Genomic DNA, 18,758 nt, shown 5'->3' on the forward strand with positions numbered 1-18,758 from the left:
CGTAGTGCCAACCTAAGAACTTGCATCTACGCCGTGACATCTTAGCTATCGATACCACGGTACTGACAAGTAGTTCAATCGTCAAAACCTTTAATACGATGGTTACACATAATAGTACGTTGGTTGCACAATAGACAAATCACAGTTCGCAGACCGCCGTTCTCCCGTTCATTTCACTAACCTTGATGGGGCAGGCCGACCGCAGCTAGTCTGGTTCGCTTTGGTCCTTGTATCATAGCCGGCGGCAAACAAGGTCACGTTCTCGACAATGAGCGGCAAACGAATGAAACGGCCCACTCGGCGTGGCAACTTGCGAAAGAAGCCGCCTCATAACGAGCAAGTAAAATGAATCATCTAAAATGCGTCTGAAGGCTACTCTTCGTTATGTCTGCTGTGTCTGTATTAAAGTGCGAGGCTACACTACATAAAACACTTCACCATCTTTTTTCCTAACTTTCGTATCCAACGGTCAACCGAAAACATTTTTTTTTTAAATAATATTTTTTTCAGATTAGAATTACTGTCGATCTGAATATTTTAGCGTGGCACTGAAATTTTAAAATTATCAAATTTTATAATTTTTTAAGTACTTTCATTTCGAATGGCAGATATCTAAGGGACATAGCGTTAGGAAACAGAAACAGAACATCAGTTCAACTGCATTTGATAAAGCTGACTGGAAATAGTTTTGATTCTTTTTTCCCCACAACAGTAACGGCAGTTTTGCAGCTTATTTCATCTACCTTTCTCCGAAACTAATGACTTTTTGGTGCAAGTTCGGTTTTGGCAAAAACGTATTATTTTCATCTCTTTGTTTGACATGTCTTGCCATTACACTGGCATCGTCAATGTACACGTATTTCTTTAAATGATAGCCTATTAAGTCAAATGTGTCTATCTCCGCAATGTATGTATAAGCCTCCTAATAACAAAAAAGGAGAGTTTATAAAAACTCTCCTTTTTGATTATTGTAATTATGTTTAAATAGTTATGCGTCTTAATAACTGACATGTCAAGGGATATTTCAATAGTCAAAATAACGAAGAGAGTAGGTAAGAAACCCCATAATCACACAGTAGTGACTAGGATTTTTTTTCCTTTTTGGTGGGATGGAGGGGTGGGTAAGCGTAAAGGAAATTGTTTTTCTCCTAAGTGAACGCTGTCAGCAGGTGTAATGTCCTCCAAAAGAATAAACAGAAAGAGTAAATTTAGAATTTCGACGATACTTAATAATGACATGAGTTGGGTACTATAAGTGAAAAAAATGTGCGGTTCTAAATTATAGAACATACGCAATTTATTTTCATTTATAAGAAGTATTTCTCGGATTTAGCAACTGAAGAGTCGATTAATGTCATTTTGAATTGGCATTGATAATTCCAGCAGATTATTTTGTCCCTGTTTGATGCCTCGTGTATATAGTTATAGGGCCTACTACTATTTATGAAATATATAGTAGCTAATTTTTGTTTTTGTTTCGCAGCTTTCGAGGAACCTGTCAACAACCCAGACTGCATAAGAGTCTTCCAGTGGAACGTCTTGTCTCAATGTGAGTAGTAACTCCCATACGAAGTTAACATTACACATATTGCAATATAAATAATTACCCGATACACTTGCAAATTTCACCTGTTACTGAAAATATCCGTCCTCAATTTTCAGCTCTTGGACAGACGAACGACAACTTCGTTTGCTGTCCCGACGACGCACTGGAGTGGCATAGGCGGAGATACCACATCGCTGAGGAGATCGTACAGTATTGTCCAGACGTCATCTGCTTGCAGGTTCGTTTCTCTTCTCTGAGTGGTTACTAAGCTAATCTATAACTATTTCCTCTCTACTGCCAATCACTGCAGATCTCCTTAAGACACAATGCAGTATCCATTCGCTCGTAGGAATGTTAGCAGTCTTGGAGAACAAGATGAATTTGGCGCGGAGGCAGTCATTTCCGTTTATCTTATTATGTGACTAGACATAATCGTTATTTTCAGCATCACGGAAACGGGTCACTGATGACATACAACTGAGGCGTGACGTAACAAGCGACAACTAAAGCCTCCAAGCTTTCCTTGTCCCCGGTAACACGGGTGTTAAAACTTGTGAATTTCAGCAGACATATGCTTGTATGTTTGCCTCACATAGCTGCTGAAATCTACACTGGTGTGATTGATCTTTACCGATTTATAATGTCAACAGAGTATATATTCAATTACGGAAATGGCTGTATTGCCATTCATCTAGCGACTTCAATTTCCAAAAATATGGTATGGTTCTTTTAACACTGGACACATCACTATAACCACAGCTAAATGCTTTATAGGCACATCCTTTGGGCGCTGCCGGATACTTAAATATGGTCTGTAGCACTCGAACCATAATCAGTGGAAAATGTGCGCATAAAAAGTTTTCGATCGTGAAAACTTTTCAATGCAGCTATTACAGACACATCAAAATTTTACCACTAAGACTTGATTGAAGTCATTCTTACCCAAGAAAAAGGTCATTGGATCGAAACTACGCAGTATATAGATTTTTTGTTTTCTCTTTGCAGTTTGCTTCGCGGTTTCACTTAACTCAGACGGAAACATTATTTTACTTAGTTAATACACTAGTTGAAAATTTTAGATAAAATTACGCCCTAGCAAAGTTATGAGGTGGCTATCGCCCGAAGAAAAGAATCATTTTTGTACTGATAACCCACACAACATACTTATTTTTTTACATCTACATACCTACCTCGCAAGTCACCGTATGGTGTATGGCGACAGTAATTATCTTTTCTGTTGCACAAGCAAATGGAACAAGGGACAAACGACTGTCTGTATGCCTCCGAACGAGCTCTAATTTCTCTTATCTTGTCTTCGTGGTTCTTACGCGAAATTTACGTTGGTGGCTGTAGAATAATTCGACAGTCAGCTGCTGACGCGGGATCTCTAGATTTTCCCAGTATTGCTTCGCGAAAAGAAAAGCATGCCTAATACTCGCGTGTTAATCGAACCTATCGGTAAGAAATCTAGCAACGCGCCTCTGAACTGCTTCGGTGTCTTCCTTTCATTCGACTTGGTGGGGGGGGGGGGGGGGGGATCCCAAACAGTCGATTTATATTTAACAGTGGGTCACACAAGTGTTGTGTACGCGGTCAGATGAGCTACACTTTCCGAAAATTCTCCCGATAAACCGAAGTCGACCACTCACGTCCCCTACTACCATTCTTACGTGCTCGTTCCATTTCATATCGCGTAGCAATGTTACCCCTGGACATTTAAGTGACATGACTGTGCCGTACTGCATTCGTTCCTACTCATCTGCATTAAGTTAAATTTTTCTACTTTTCGAGCAAGCTGCCGTTCCTCACTCCAAATAGAAATAATGTCTAAATCATTCTACAGCATTCAACGACGACACTTTCTCGTATACTGCAACGTCATCAGGAAACAGCACAAATTGCTGCTCACTCTGTCGGTTGGACCATTTATGTATACAGAAACCAACAGTGGTTCTGTCACTTCTCCCTAGGGCGCTCCTGACTATACCCTTGCCTCTGATAAGCACTTGCTGTCTCGGGGAACTTATTGATTTCTATTATTTGAGAAGCTTCGAGCCACTCACATACTGACACCCTGTTCCGTGTCCACTGGACCTACATTAACAGTCTCCAGTGGGGAACCGTATCAAACGATTTCCAGAAATCTAGGGATACGGAATCTGACTGTTGCTTCTCATCCATGACAGCTGAGTTTCGCCCGAAAGCTGATTTCCAAATCCGTGCTGATTTGCGGACAGACGCTCTTCTTTCTCGAGGAAATTTATTATATTCGAACTCAGAATATATTCAAGAAATCTGCACCAAACCGATGTTAAGGATGTTGGTCGGTAATTTTGCGGGTCCGTTCTTTTACCCTTCTTATATACGGGACGTCATCTGCGCTTTCTTTCAATCCCTTGGAACTTAGCGCTGGGCGAGAGAATCACCATCATCAGGCCGAAATCAAAAAAACTTTCTTTTTTTGCAAAGCTTTCTTCTCGGAAGACGGTGAACTTTTTTGCACTGTATTGTTCGCAGTAAATACTTCGCGGTACATGAAAGAGCCACACAGCTTTTGGGATCGTCGAATATAAAACATAAAAACTAGCTGTTTTCCGTTGGAATAAATATCTTCTGAAAGTATTCCCTCTAGATTACGCATACATCGTTTCTGCCAATGTTGGAGACGGCTTTTACCGAAATTATAAACTGTAGTTGCTTATTTTGACGAACAGTGCGAAAGAGAATATTTTATCCCTTTGCGCGATCATAGACTCGGAAGAATTTTCTTCTTTTTTCTAGCAAATCCACTGCAGGAAACGTCAGAGGAGTACGTCACAGTTTCGCAGTGAAATTGGAATTGATATTGTGGTTCTACCAAGGAAGAGCCATACCTGACCCAATTTCGTTTTAAATGTGAAAACTTCTTATCATAAATGCTGTAAAAATGATGCTCCGTGTATTATGTGTTATCTGAGGTTACCAAAGATTACAGTTATTTTTGGTGATCTTTTTCGATCGAATGATAGCAGACACTACCAGTAACAATCACAGGTCGTAAATTCACCATTACGGTGGCACGGACATAATCTGTCACCTTCTGGCCCCAGCTAGTGTATTTTATACTAAAGGCCAAAGAAAATACATCTATTAGCTCACATAAATTGCTTGAGCTGAACAATCAGAGATGGGCTGGTTATCTTAGACAATATTTTTCTGTTATGTTTACTGTGAGAAAAAAGACACGTGTGCGGCGCATCACATGTGCTACAGCAGCACACTGTTCGGGCAAAAGCTCATTCCTGAAGACCCCCAAACACTACCGCTTACCAGATAAATCTTCGTTCGTCACTGTCTGCTGTTTCATGGCCGTAGCTCTACGATCTGTGGTTATCAACCATTTTGCGTAATTCCAAGCCCTGTACCCTCTGTACTGGATAGCGTTACATACAAGTACGCAGTTAGTCTCCATACTCACTACTCCAAACAGCTATCTAGTATTCTAGCATCAATAGTGGTTACGAGACATTAGAGCATTAAATCCTAAGTTACTCTGCCCCACTCTCCTCAACCTCGTCTTACCAAAAGCATTCATGACAGTTCTTTCTGTGATGCAAGCATTCGCCTGTGCAATAACTTCCCTCTTAACGTTAGCGAAATTGCAGTTTTCGTGAGTTCCAAATATGAACTAGTTGATTTTCTCTTGAAATAATGGGATGTCCCATCTTGAGTCCATATAAACCATCAACACAATGTTGTTACCCTAAAGTTTAGATACGTTGTACGTCTTTTACTTCTTTTCGTCTTTCTTCCTTTTTTTCCACTGGCCTTACATCCTAACTTTGTATTTTTTCTTGCATTATACTAATCGTAAGAAAAAATTCTAATATAGACTGTTTACATACTATCATGTGTTGTCTTGGTCTAGTTCCGTGCTTGGTGGTTATTGGACACTCATTCGATAGAACCAGGATTCAGATCCCCTACGGGCCGTCAAGACTTAAGTTTTTCATGGTTTCTGCAAAGTGTTAAATGAAAATACCAGGATGGTTCCTTTGAAATGAATTTCGTCCTCCTCGCGACGTACGAGCTAGGATCCGTTTCTAATTACTTTGCCGTCGGTGGGACGATAAACCTAATCTTCCTTCCTCTCTGCTTTGTTACGTAAGTGACTATCGGTAGAAACCAATTTCGACTGGGTAAAGGGACGAATAAATAAATATTATTCGTCTTATATTCGCGGAACACTGAAAAGTGAAGCTCTGTCACAAGCCATCGCACTGTAAAAGTAACGTACAGTGTAAATTATATTGCGAACCCTGAAGCTGTGGGTTACATTTTTTTTAGAAGATTCGAACATGAAATCGATGTAAAGGGGGTCAAACAAAATCGTGTAACGTGTGTTAGGAAATAACTCAAACAGTAGAAGTAAAAGATGTCCCTTTCACACCCCCCACATTTCAAAGGCCTAGTATGTATGATAATGAAATTACAACATATGTCAGAGCATCTCAAAGAATTTATTTGATAATAATCAGAATATGAACCATTTTCAGCACGACAATACCTCGTCTGTATTCAGTTTCTAGCCATGTTCTTCGTAAATGTCCTGTATCACAGTTGCAGTCGCATAATCACTGATACGACGCCATAGCACAGGAAGATCGTCCACTATGGTCGCAGACACATAGTCGTTCACGAATCCCCAAACAAGAAATCCAACTGGGTAATGTCGGGATAACGCGTCCCGACACAGCAATTGGGAAATTTAGTATCCAGGCACTTGCAAATATCCATTGATCAATACGACGGAGCTCCGTCGTGCTGAAAGAGGATGTTTTGGATTGCCAATCTCCTATCTGAGGGTATACAAACTGCTCCAACATGTCCAGACACCCTGACTCATTCATTGTGTTTTCTGCAGAGAACAACAATCCTGTCATGCATTAGCGAGACTTTTTAGTTAAGAACTATCATAAACGTGTTCAGTGACAGGGTGGGGATATTGCGGATCCCGAATCCAAACTTTATGGCAATTAATCGTTCCTGATATATGAAAGGTTGTCTCATCTGAGAAAAAACATGTTTCCTGGAAGTTGGAATTCATGTAAATGCCCGGCAGCAATCCATGGCCAATTGTCGGCGGTATGGTTTGTTGTTCGGCCTCAGACGCTGAAGAATTTGCACTATTTAAGCAAATAAACGAAGGCGCTGGTGTACTACTCGATGCAGTGTTGCTCAGGGTACTTTAAGTTGCCTAGATACCTGCTGATGCCCTCCACTGTCTCTTCAAAACACTTCGTCGTGCACCGCCACAGTGTTTCAGAACACTTCCAAAAACTTATCATACAATTGCTCAGTTGTTTTCACATCAGCTGACTCACTTCCATACAAACTACGATAATTTCTTTGCACAGTAATCGTCGATTTTGTTTCTGCAAACCGCGTTATGCTTTCGTACGCTGCTGCGGAATCGCCATTTTCACTTCATGAGATCATGCTGCAGTCAAAGTTGCAATAGGTGGCACGTCTGAAGCAGGAATATAAATTCCTTGAGGTGCTCTAACACGTGGTGCAATTTCATTATCATGTCTACTGTAGTTTTTCCCTGGGCCTTTGAAATGTGAAAGGTCTGATAGGGACACTCTCATTTCAGATAGAATATTTATGAAATCTGCTGAACTTCTGCGGCTCTCTTTGAAGCGCCTCCCCCCCCCCCCCCTCTCTCTCTCTCTCTCTCTCTCTCTCTCTCTCTCTCTCTCTCTCTCTCTCTATTTATAGTGCATGGAAGATTCTGGGAGATCGCTATTAAGCAAAGTTTTCCCAGTATATCACGGTAAAGAAAATTAATGACTGTTGTACACTTCCGTGACGGGCGAGAGAAACGTTGATAGACGGCAAACGTAGGCAAAACATAAAAGACACTGAAATTAATTATCACTGATAATACATGCTAGTTAAGCATCCGTTTACGTCGCCGCCCAATAATATCGTGGGGCAGAATACCACCAAGCCACTGAAACGACTGCCAATGTCACTATTCGACAGTAATTGATCCATCAGCTTAACATTATTCTTACGTAAAGATACACGTAAGAAATGAGAAGAAATAATCGGCAATCTGGTTCGATTTAGAGATATTCTAATAAGCAACGAAAGAAGTCGATCTACCCTCGAACAATTCGTCAGCAATCCTTTCTTTACTGGCTGTGAACAGACACAAATATTGACACACGGTAATAGTTGTTATCACAAGAATCAATGAAGTGTGCTTTTCTAAACAAACTGGACTTACACACTTCAATTGAGTATCGTCTATTTAACCAAATGCAGAGGTACATAGAAATAGATTCTTATACTTTGTGGTACCCAACAGAGAAAAGCGCCACAGACTGGCGACAATAAATGAAGTGCATAATCATCGCTTGTTTCTTTATCGACACTATACGTTGTTCATTTCCTCTTGGCTTTCTTAGTAAATGTGTCTGGCCAAACGATACCATCACGACTTTAATTACAGAACGTATTTTTTTATATAGAAAAAACAGAAAACATTGCTATAAATTACAGTATTAATACATTTCTATAAATTCGGTTTTCGACTCACTTTGGAGGCAAGGCATCAGTGTCTTTTATAAATAATGATCATATATATCGTTTTATCTTCTTCGCGTACTGACGGTTTCGGGCTTACGTGCGTTGCAGGAGGTGGACCACTTCAGCTTCCTGACGAAGGTGCTGGGCTCGCAAGGCTACAGCGGCATCTTCTACCCGAAGCCCGACTCCCCGTGCCTCTACATCAAGGGCAACAACGGGCCCGACGGCTGCGCCATCTTCTACAGACGCGACAAGTTCGAGCTGCTGCACTCCGACTCGCGCATCCTCGAGGTGTGGCGCGTCCAGAGCAACCAGGTGAGTCGACTGTGCAGCCACTGTAACGGTTCCGTCTGTAGGCTGCAACACCACCAGAGCAGGAGCACCGCTCCGTATTCAGAAGGTGTCTTGTGGCATACACTGGGGAGACAAAGGTCATGGGATAGCAATGTACACATACACAGATGGCGGTAGTATCGTGTACACAATGTGCAAGAGGGCAGTCCATTGGCTGAGCTGTCATTTGTACTCAGTTGATTCATGTGAAAAGATATCCGACGTGCTTACTGCCGCACGATGAGAATCGACAGACTTTGAAAGCGAAATAGCAGTTGGAGCTAGATGAATGGAATATTCCATTTGCAGTCGCTAGGATATTCAGTATTCAGATATCCACGTGTCAGGAGTGTGCAGAGACTACAACATTTCGGACATTACCTCTAACATTGGGCAACGCAGTGCCGGACGCCCTTCACTTAACGATCGAGAGTAGCGGCGTTTGCGTAGAGTTGCTTAGAGCTAACAGACAAGAAGCACTTACAACCACAGAAATCAATGTTGGAGGATGACAAACGTTACGATAGAGCTGCGAAATTCGACATTAATGTGCTGTGGCAGCGTACCACCTACACGCAAGTGCCTTTGCTTAACGGCACGATATCGCCTGCAGCGCCTCTCCGGCGTTCGTGACCATTTCGGTTCGATCCGAGACGACTGGAAAATCGTGGCGTGATCAGATGAGTATCGATTTTAGGCGGTAAGAGCTGATAGTATAGTTCGAATATGTCGCAGACCCAAGTTGCCAACAAGGCACTGTGCAAGCTGGTGGCGACTTCATAATGGTGTGAGCTGTGTTTATATGGAATGGACTAGATCTTCTGGCCCAATTTTCGCCTACCTGAAGACCATTTGCAGCCATTCATGGACTTCATTTTCCCAAACAACGATGGAATTTTTATGGATGAATATGCGCCACGTCTCCAGGTCACAATAGTCCGCGACTGGTTTGAAGACCAGTCCGGACAATTCGAGCGAATGGTAGACCACACAAATCCCCCTACATTTATAGGACACGCAAAATCCTGCGCCGCCAACACTTAACGCAATTATGGACGGCTACAGTGACAGCTTGGCTCAATATTTATGCAGAGGAATTCCAGCACTCGTGGAGTCCATTTCAAGTCGAGCTGCTGCACTACGTCGGGTTAAAGGAGGTCCGACACGTTATTGGGAGGTATTGCTTTGTTCGGTAGCCCTTTGACTAACCCTTAAAAATAATGGTCTACCATATTCCAGTGCAATTCCAGTTTGGCAGAACAGAGTAAACTGTAACCTTGCTACCTTCTGGTCGACACTTCACTTGCAGTCATCAGTGATGGACCCAAAATAGTTCCATGTGGACGGTGGGAATACGGGAGTACTAGATAAGCGAAATTGTAGGAAAGGGGGCACACACACACACACACACACACACACACACACACACACACACACACACACACACACACAAAAATGCACCACGATTACTTCAGGTACTTCTGTCACTGTTTGTGAAAGTCCTTTCAGAGATCATTTGTACCATGCAGCGTGATGTTCAAAACCAGCTTTCGGTTGAAGACATCTTTAGTGCCGTTGGTTCTTCGACAGCTGAGTCACTTTTGGGGTCCTTAAGGACCATGTGAATTCCTATTTCTGGTTTAATACCAGGTTTTTCCGACTTTTCTGCATTTTCTGTTGCTTTCATTCAGTGGTATTTTCACTATTTCTCTTCCTCTTTCCATTTCTCTGTAGTTGTCTCCTTATGTTTCTGAGGCCATCCCTTTGTTTCTTTTCGTTATTTTCTTTTATTGTCAAATCCATGTTGTGTACAAAAGTTCTGGATTTTATCACGAAGGTAGCTGACAACGTGACTTTGCCCAGTTAATTACATGTCCCTTCTCTCTCATAAACTTCCATTTATAAAGCCTGGTTTTTGTATTTATGTGTATGGTTAGTTGAATGATTTCTCGTAAGATCCAGGCGTTTGATTGTGACCTCCTGTAGATTTAATTCTTTCTAGAAGTTTCTGTAGCCTTCTGTTTGATTAAACATGCACTTCGTGACCATCAGTCCGACTTCCAGTGACGAAGACTATACATTTTAGACACATCGATCGTTTCCTATTATTTTTTCACGTCATCCTACTCACAGCTCTGCCATAAGAACACTGGAGATGTTCAGTTCAGAGTATCTTTTCTGACAGTAGTTCATGAGTGTACCATGTTGAGCCGAAATTGATCCAAGAATTCCAGAAGCATGCTTTACATGCCTTATAGATCAAAATCTGTCGGAGCTGTCAGAGGAAGTCCGAACACTATCAGTTTGACAATAATATAGCTGCCTTTTAAATTACTTTTCGTGTCAACTAGTTCACACTCAAACCACTTCTCAAAGTGGATAGGGATGGCCACCACAACAGTATGTTTTCTGGCCAAATGTTTGAGCAGAGCGATAAGAAAGCTCCCTGGAAATTACGCATCGGATTTTTGTCGGAATTGTCAGAGCGAAAGAAATAGTGGGAAATGGACAAATGGGTTATAAATTCGACCAAGGTCAGATCTAGCTTTGCGATAAATATTTAATTGCTTGAAGGAAATCGGGGTAATTATGTACAACTTCGTGATTTGCGAAAAAATTCGAATATTTCACGAAAAGCTGCTCCCAGCTATGTAAATCAAGTGTCGGAAAGTTCATGTCTTCAAGCATTAGCTATTCTCCGCATAGCAAGGCACATTGGCGTGGAAATTTGCGGAATTATTTCTTTGTTGTTGAAAGAATAAAATAAATATCGAATTACAGCATAAACTCAAGCTCTCTGCTTTTTGTTGATCTGTATACTTTTAAGTTGAGAGAATACCGATCGATATATAAATATATTATATTTCATGCTTTCGTAACAAAATTTACAATAAGGTTGGGAAGAAACCGGCAAATGTTATGTAAAATGATTCGTCTAAAAGTTAGAAATAAAACAATTACGGAAACATTTGATGAATCTAAACTATTTTACTTCTTACTTTTAGACAAACTATTTCACAAAACGTTTATCCATTTTGTGTTTTTTTTTTTTTTTTTTCAAAACCTTTCTTAATACTTACGTGGATGACGTGACATTGCTGTAGAGGAAATGGAACGCGCGCGGCGTTATGAGTTACACGAATATGTGGCCTAGCTGGGGAACTAATCTGCCATCAGTGCGCATGCACAAACACGTCCGACCTCCTATGGGAATCTCGGAAGAGGGAATATGGAGGAAATGGACAGGGACTGCGGATAGATGGAGATAGTCCGTGCAGTGGCGATAACGCGGTGTCCCGGATGGCGCAGTGGTCACCGCATCTGCCCAGTAAGCTGGAGATCCCGGGTTCGAATCCCGGTCTGGCACGCATTTTCACTCGTCGCCGCCGATTCCGCGCCATGTCCCAATGCAGCTGACAGCAGTGACTCCTACACTTTCTTTTCCTTTCTTCCCCTCTCCACCTTCGATTTATATTTATTTGTGAGTTATGTTTTTGGTAAAAAATCATTCATGTTCAAATGTTAAAGGAGTGTGTGTTTGTCGTTGCGGTGCAGGTGGCGGTGGCGGTGGTTCTGCGCGTGCGCGAGACGGGCCGCGAGGTGTGCGTGGCGACGACGCACCTGAAGGCCCGCCAGGGCGCTCTGCTGTCGACGCTGCGCAACGAGCAGGGCCGCGACCTGGTGCAGTTCGTGCGCGCGCGCGCCGCCGGCCGGCCCGTGCTGCTCTGCGGCGACTTCAACGCCGAGCCGAGCGAGCCCGTGTACGCGACCGTGCGCTCCTGCCCGCACATGCGGCTCGCCAGCGCCTACGCCGACGGCGCGGAGGACGGCCGCGAGCCCGCCTACACCACGTGGAAGGTGCGCGAGGAGGGCGAGGTGTGCCACACCATCGACTACGTCTTCTACAGCAGCGACGCGCTGCGCGTCGAGGCGCTGCTCGACTTCCCCAGCGGCGACGAGATCGGCGAGGGCCGCGTGCCGTCCTTCGCCTACCCCTCCGACCACTTCTCCCTCGTCTGCGACTTCCGCTTCGCGCACGCCGACGCCGGCGCGGCAGCCGAGTCGTAGTCGCAGCGGCGGCCTCTCACCTCGACAGCCAGACAGTGCTCGTTTATTTATTTTTTTAAAAACGTGTTGTTGTGCACCCACTATTTATATATTTTTCACTAGATTAGGCTGAACGAGCGTGGACGGTTTTATTGCACTCGGGACTGCTTTCACAGCAGCGGACGGCAGTGTGCGACGTGAGTGGCATAAGTTGAAGTCGAAACGGCACATGTATAACATTATAAAAATGTCTTTCAATAAAATATTTTGTACATACACTAGTGTCATTTCTTCCTAAAGACCTCGCAGTCCTACTCTCATAGCACCCTTCAATTGAGTAGCCACCAGACCGAACCGACAAAGCCTTCTACGACTGGTGAATACTCAGTATTGTAGAACACTCAGTATAATGTCGTTTATTGAAACTGAACTACACTTCTCGAACAATCACGATATACACACAAAGCCGGCCGAAGTGGCCGTGCGGTTAAAGGCACTGCAGTCTGGAATCGCAAGACCGCTACGGTCGCAGGTTCGAATCCTGCCTCGGGCATGGATGTTTGTGATGTCCTTAGGTTAGTTAGGTTTAACTAGTTCTAAGTTCTAGGGGACTAATGACCTCAGCAGTTGAGTCCCATAGTGCTCAGAGCCATTTGAACCATTTTTTATACACACAAAAACAAATAACTTGTAGACGACCATTCATCGAGAGCGTTGGTGAGGTCCGTCAGAGCTGGTCCTAGCTCGGCGAGGCACTGACTGTACTGCTGCTGCGCTGGCCTTATAAAGCCGGTGGAGTACTGCAACTTTCCTTGTATCTGTGAGGTGACCTCTGCAGAAAAAGGTTCTCATTAGTCTGTAGCAAGTTCTGTTTGTTTTGAATGATTGTTTTCCTCTTGGTTGCGCCTGCAAGTGCTTGTGTATGTTATATGGTACACAGGGTTGTCTTGAGTATAGTCTGCCTGGCAGGGGCCGTCTGTGGCAGACGTATCAACGACAAAACAGTGAATTATTATTTTAAAAAAGAAAGCTTTCTCTATTTTATGTGGCGCTCTGTAGTGATACTTGAAAAATAAATGTGGGTAAGAGGAATTAAGTGGAGTGCCGTTAATTAAAAAAGCAGCCAAGGAAAAAAATTATAAGCTTAAATTATTACACGGCACAGATAAATTTACCACTGAGAGAGAAACATTAATAATTCAAGATTTTGTCTAACCTGGAGTGGAGTGACCCCGCACATCGTTTGTTCACCTTATGCCGATCATTAATATTTCGTGTTATGCACAGAAGTGCTGCCTGGAGACTACATTTATAGATCGGCTTGAGCGGACCGCACCTTGCCTTTCCAACCCATGTTAATTTAGGCAAGTATTTGACCGATTTCTGAAAAAACTATTTGATGCAGCACCTTAATATTTCTACATGATGCTAATAGTTAACTGTACTAAAATCTACTTTATCCATTTTATAGTTTTTAAGAAATACGTTTTAAATTTTCTAATAAAAAATATTAAGTTTTTTCTGCAGAAATTTTTTTTTTTTTTTTTGTGAACTTCCTAAGGGGGGAATATTAATGAATACAGTACCAAAGGTGGCTTTTTATGTTACGCAGATTCTCTGAAAATTTCATTCATTTACCCATGATAGTTTCTGATATAATGGGCCATATGCACTCAAAATTTTAGTTTGTGGGAAATTGACTTTAAAGAAAAAACTTTTGAAATTTGTTACTTACAGTTAATTAAAACTCTCCTGCTGCATATGATGGCCCTTATTTGGCCTCTAGCAGGTCTTCCAGCTTCTTTTTCACCTTCCTGGATGTTTGTCATGTTTTCTTGGCCGTATTAGATGCAGACCTATCTGCATCGGCTATCCTCATTTTATCGCAGTGTTGCAGCCCAGTGATCATATTTTCACCAGGATTAATTCTCAGTTTTTTCAGTACCCAACACTTTCCAATATTACCACAATTGAACGTAATAACAGCATCATGAACTCCTAGTTTCATTGTATGCATGCCTACAAATACAGTTGTAGGAAGGCAATTCCAAATTATGCTGTTGAAACATTAACTTGGGTTATGTGTCTGCCCATGCAGACATTTCCTTAGAAGGTCAGGATGAGCCAAGTCTCTGAAAATAAGTTTAATTGCTATAATAACAGCTGCAAGGAGAGAATGCTGGTCAGAATAAGATTCTTCAGTTGCCTGAGCTCTATTGTGTTTGCACCTCGAATTTTCTCGTGATGGGCATAACCCATGACATGGCTTATCATCAGTAGAGGACTTATGGAAGAATAGGGCCCAAACATCTCTCTTCATTGCTTCCAGATTTTCTTTATTTCTCCTAATTGCCTGCCCATAGTATACCTGCAAGTTTTCTATTTCAGTTTTAGTTAACTGACCCTGTTCGGTCAAAAATTTTCCGTCTTCTAATTTTTTTCCTCTCATATCAAGGTTGTAGTAGTTACTGGGAGATGAAGAAGCTTGCACAGTCATACCACCACTTGTTGCTCTGAAATTGCAATGGAGAGCTGCATCAAACCAGTCTCAGGACTGAGGACCACAACAATAAACAACACTCATGCAGTCACTACTCCATTCAGAGACGTATGTCCTGTTTTCTGCCAACTTCAATCAAGCGCAACTGCAATATCTGAACATCCATCATTATCTTCCACTGCTTCCCCAGCAGCCAGATTCATGCTTTTCTCACCGACCTCACATACAGCTTTCTCTAATATTGCAGTCAGTTTTTTCAAATTTATTTTGTGATTGTTGTAAGTTCATCACTGAACAAAATGTTCTCCCTACAGCCATGCCCTTACCAATGGATCATAAGGCATAATCTGATCTAGTATTGATTTCATAAGGGCCACTTGCACTTGGCTCTGGTTTTGAAGAACTCATAAATGAAATCACAGCTGAGCATTTAGTGCAAATTAAATCCAAAGCAGTTGCTAGGCCTTTCTCCCACCGGCACTCTCACAAATTTTCACTCTCTCTGACTCACCACACTGTCTACATTGTACAAATTTAGAAATTACATCTGATAATATTCTCAAATATATAATAATGTTACTGCACCCCTTGTCACCTACAGTAAATTCATTGTAACTCTCTTGAAATGGTGAGAGCTTCTTTGATGATGCACTTGTTAAAGAATCACAATTAGAAACATCGTTGCCAGGCGACATAACCTCTTGCACAGAAAGCTTTCTAAACTTGTTTCCTCTAAATTGTCGTTTCTAGTAAATGCCTTTACGTTTCGTCGTCTTCAATAAACACAACAAAACACACGTAAACAAGCACTGTAAACGTAAGTGTAACAACTACTAGCAATCACAGTTGAACAAAACTAACTGCGTGTTTGAGAGTGTGTTGTTTACAAACAGCAGTAACAAAAGAATACCGACCGTTGCATTCAAGGATGGCCAGCACACACGGCAGTAAAACAAAAATCCCTAACGTGCAATGTAGGGGATATAAAGATCTAAAATGTATGCAGAAAAGTGGGTGACAGAAAAGTGGGCGTGGCACATAAACACACGTGGTAGGAAAATGCTCTTTAAATGCTCGAAAAAAATTTTTTAAGCAAAATCCTTTTCAGAGTACTTGAATAAAACCTTAATCTATCGAAATACGATGAAGACCGAAAATCGATTTTTTTTCGAGCTGAACTACTATGTGGTCCCCTTAACAGATCTCAGCGACGCACGAGTGACTGCTACAAATTCGAACATCAGTAATTTTAGGCAGTGGCCAGCAAACGATGTGTCTGCAGGTATGCAGTTCTCCTAGCTGAAACGGAGAAATTGGCAGGCACGTTTAATGTTTTTGTAATGAAACACTGGAAAAACAATAACAATTACTCATACACGTATATTGACAATACTTTTACATAGATAAATACTTTACACACCTTGAAAATATCTTTCTAATACAAAATCTTTCGAGAGAGCAATCATTAAGAGAGCGATCGACAAGAGCGGAGTCATCAGTAGAGTGAGAGAGGCAGACGTTGGTCGTGTTTATAGATGAGTAAACAACTGAAGACCACTTAACTGCCATTATTCCTCAGTCTCTTCCTGTTCTGGAAGCCTCTTCAGTGCAAAAATGTTCGAGAGACTTCGCTGCTCTCCTTTCCGGCTCGGCTGATCGCATACAACTTGACTGTTGGCGCCGCTCGCGCGGCATCTGATGCATTATTTGCCAATTAAAAAATACAGTTCGTGTGTCACATGTAAGAATTAATTACAGTTTCACATTATAAGACAATTTAAAGAGAATACACGGAATTAATACAAAAATACAGCGTTTCTTACGTAGGTTTGGATAAACTGTTTTAGTTTTGGGGCTTATATTTATTTACATGTAAAGAGAAGCGTTTCAAGTGCCTCGATAAATGTTAGACATCGTGAAAGCAATATGTCATATATAAATGATCAGTCGGATTGCTAAAGTAAGACAGCCAGTTACTCACAGATACTTGGACTTTGTCGTGTGTTAACTTTTGAAATCAATAGCTTTTTATTCATTACTCGATATTTCAAGGGGAAGGTTTTCTGTTCCTCTATTTATGTATATTTGTTAGCGCCAATTACCGAGAATGAGACGTTATGTTTAAATTAAATCCCTCCTGCAGTCAAATTTAAAACGTTGACTCAACCAGCTACTTACAACGAAAAAATACTAAAGTTTTCGCGTTTCCAAGATCCAGTCTTCTTTATCAGAATTGTTACACAAAGGGCTTTGACTTGTTAGAGTAGCATGTATGTAGGAGGGGAGGATATGAAGAGTATATAACCTTCTGTCTCAGTTTTGGTTTGGTTTGGTTTGGTTGTTTGGGGAAGGAGACCAGACAGCATGGTCATCCGTCTCATCGGATTAGGGAAGGAAGGGGAAGGAAGTCGGCCGTGCCCTTTCAGAGGAACCATCCCGGCATTTGCCTGGAGTGATTTAGGGAAATCACGGAAAACCTAAATCAGGATGGCCGGACGCGGGATTGAACCGTCGTCCTCTCCGTTTTTTTCGATATATTCATTTATTTTTGTTATCTATTCTTATATCGGGAATTGGAATCCATTAAACTCAAATTTACTATGGATGGGCAAATAATTGAACAATTTACGGCAATTTAAAAATGTCCCAAGTCAGATGAGGTAGAAGTAAAATTTGCGAGATTCGGACATTTTTCGGAAACCATACAACGTACTTTAAAGCACAAGGTGCAGAAAAAACACATTAACTAAACTTTACAGAGTAATAGCATTTCCTTTGCTGCTGTGTAGTAGCGAATGATGATCCGTAACATCTGATCAATTACGACGGATCGAATATTCAGAGATGAAGTTACTGCGCTTTGTAGAGGGATACTCACTACTGGATTATCAAAGAAACAGCAATATTAGACTAGACCTAATGTTGAACACATTACAACTACAATCAAGAATACAGATTAAACTGGAAAGACCATGTCCAACGTTTACCTAATTATAGGACAACAAAAACTGCTATGCTATATAACCCACAAGGAAAAAGAAACATCTGATGTCTATTAAAGAAATGTCGCCAATAATCTGAGGCAGAACTGGCCTAAGGCCCAATTCCTGGCGGCGGTGACGACGACGACGACGACGACGACGACGACGACGACGACGATGATCTCATAAGGATGCTCAAGTGAGTTATTTTCATGGAAACTACAACAAACATAGAAAGTACAATACTGTAGTTAAATAAACCAAAATTTGAGCTACATACAGGGTGTGGTAGATAAGTAATGAGACTCAGTCTAGAAAAACAAATTTATTGATCCAATTTGTACAAAACGTTAATATTCTTCAAAGTACTCGCCTTGGGCGGCGACACAACGTTGCCAGCGCGTTTTCCAAGCTTCATAGGCCCCACTGTAGTCCGTTTGAGTTATCCCAGTTAGTGCCTTCGTGACAGCACGTTGGATGTTCGGAATATCGTCGAAACGATGACCCTTCAGGCATCTTTTGACCTTCGGAAATAGGAAGAAATCAGGAGGACTCAAGTCAGGGCTGTATGGTGGCTGTGGCAAAACTTCAACTCCAATTCGGGTCAAGTAGGAGGTCACGAGGAACGCTGTGTGCGCCGGAGCGTTGTCGTGGTGGAGACGCCAGCGTTGAGCAAGGTCCTGTCGCTTCCGTTTGACGGCTCTGTGCAATCGCTGAAGGACTTCTTTGTAGAATTCGGCAGTGACAGTCTTCCCCTGAGGGACAAACTCTTTGT

At 41.9% G+C, this 18,758-nt stretch overlaps 1 protein-coding gene and 1 non-coding gene across 6 annotated transcripts in view; both read left to right on the plus strand.

The window, feature by feature from the left end:
• The window catches only part of LOC126480998 (nocturnin), a 374,059-nt gene extending 361,281 nt beyond the window's left edge, over positions 1–12,778 (plus strand). For all 5 annotated transcript variants that reach the window (XM_050104444.1, XM_050104447.1, XM_050104445.1 and 2 more), the window contains 4 exons: positions 1,484–1,549; positions 1,663–1,784; positions 8,231–8,437; positions 12,011–12,778. In XM_050104444.1, the coding sequence (XP_049960401.1) occupies positions 1,484–1,549; positions 1,663–1,784; positions 8,231–8,437; positions 12,011–12,523 (908 nt within the window). In that variant the 3' untranslated portion in view covers positions 12,524–12,778. The remainder of the gene's footprint in view (positions 1–1,483; positions 1,550–1,662; positions 1,785–8,230; positions 8,438–12,010) is intronic.
• Positions 11,750–11,822, plus strand: Trnat-agu (transfer RNA threonine (anticodon AGU)). The gene has a single exon. It is a non-coding gene; the product is annotated as a tRNA-Thr (tRNA).
• Positions 12,779–18,758: the final 5,980 nt, after the last annotated feature.

This window comes from Schistocerca serialis, chromosome 5, assembly GCF_023864345.2.
Source record: "Schistocerca serialis cubense isolate TAMUIC-IGC-003099 chromosome 5, iqSchSeri2.2, whole genome shotgun sequence".
Classification (NCBI taxonomy): Eukaryota; Metazoa; Arthropoda; class Insecta; order Orthoptera; family Acrididae; genus Schistocerca; species Schistocerca serialis.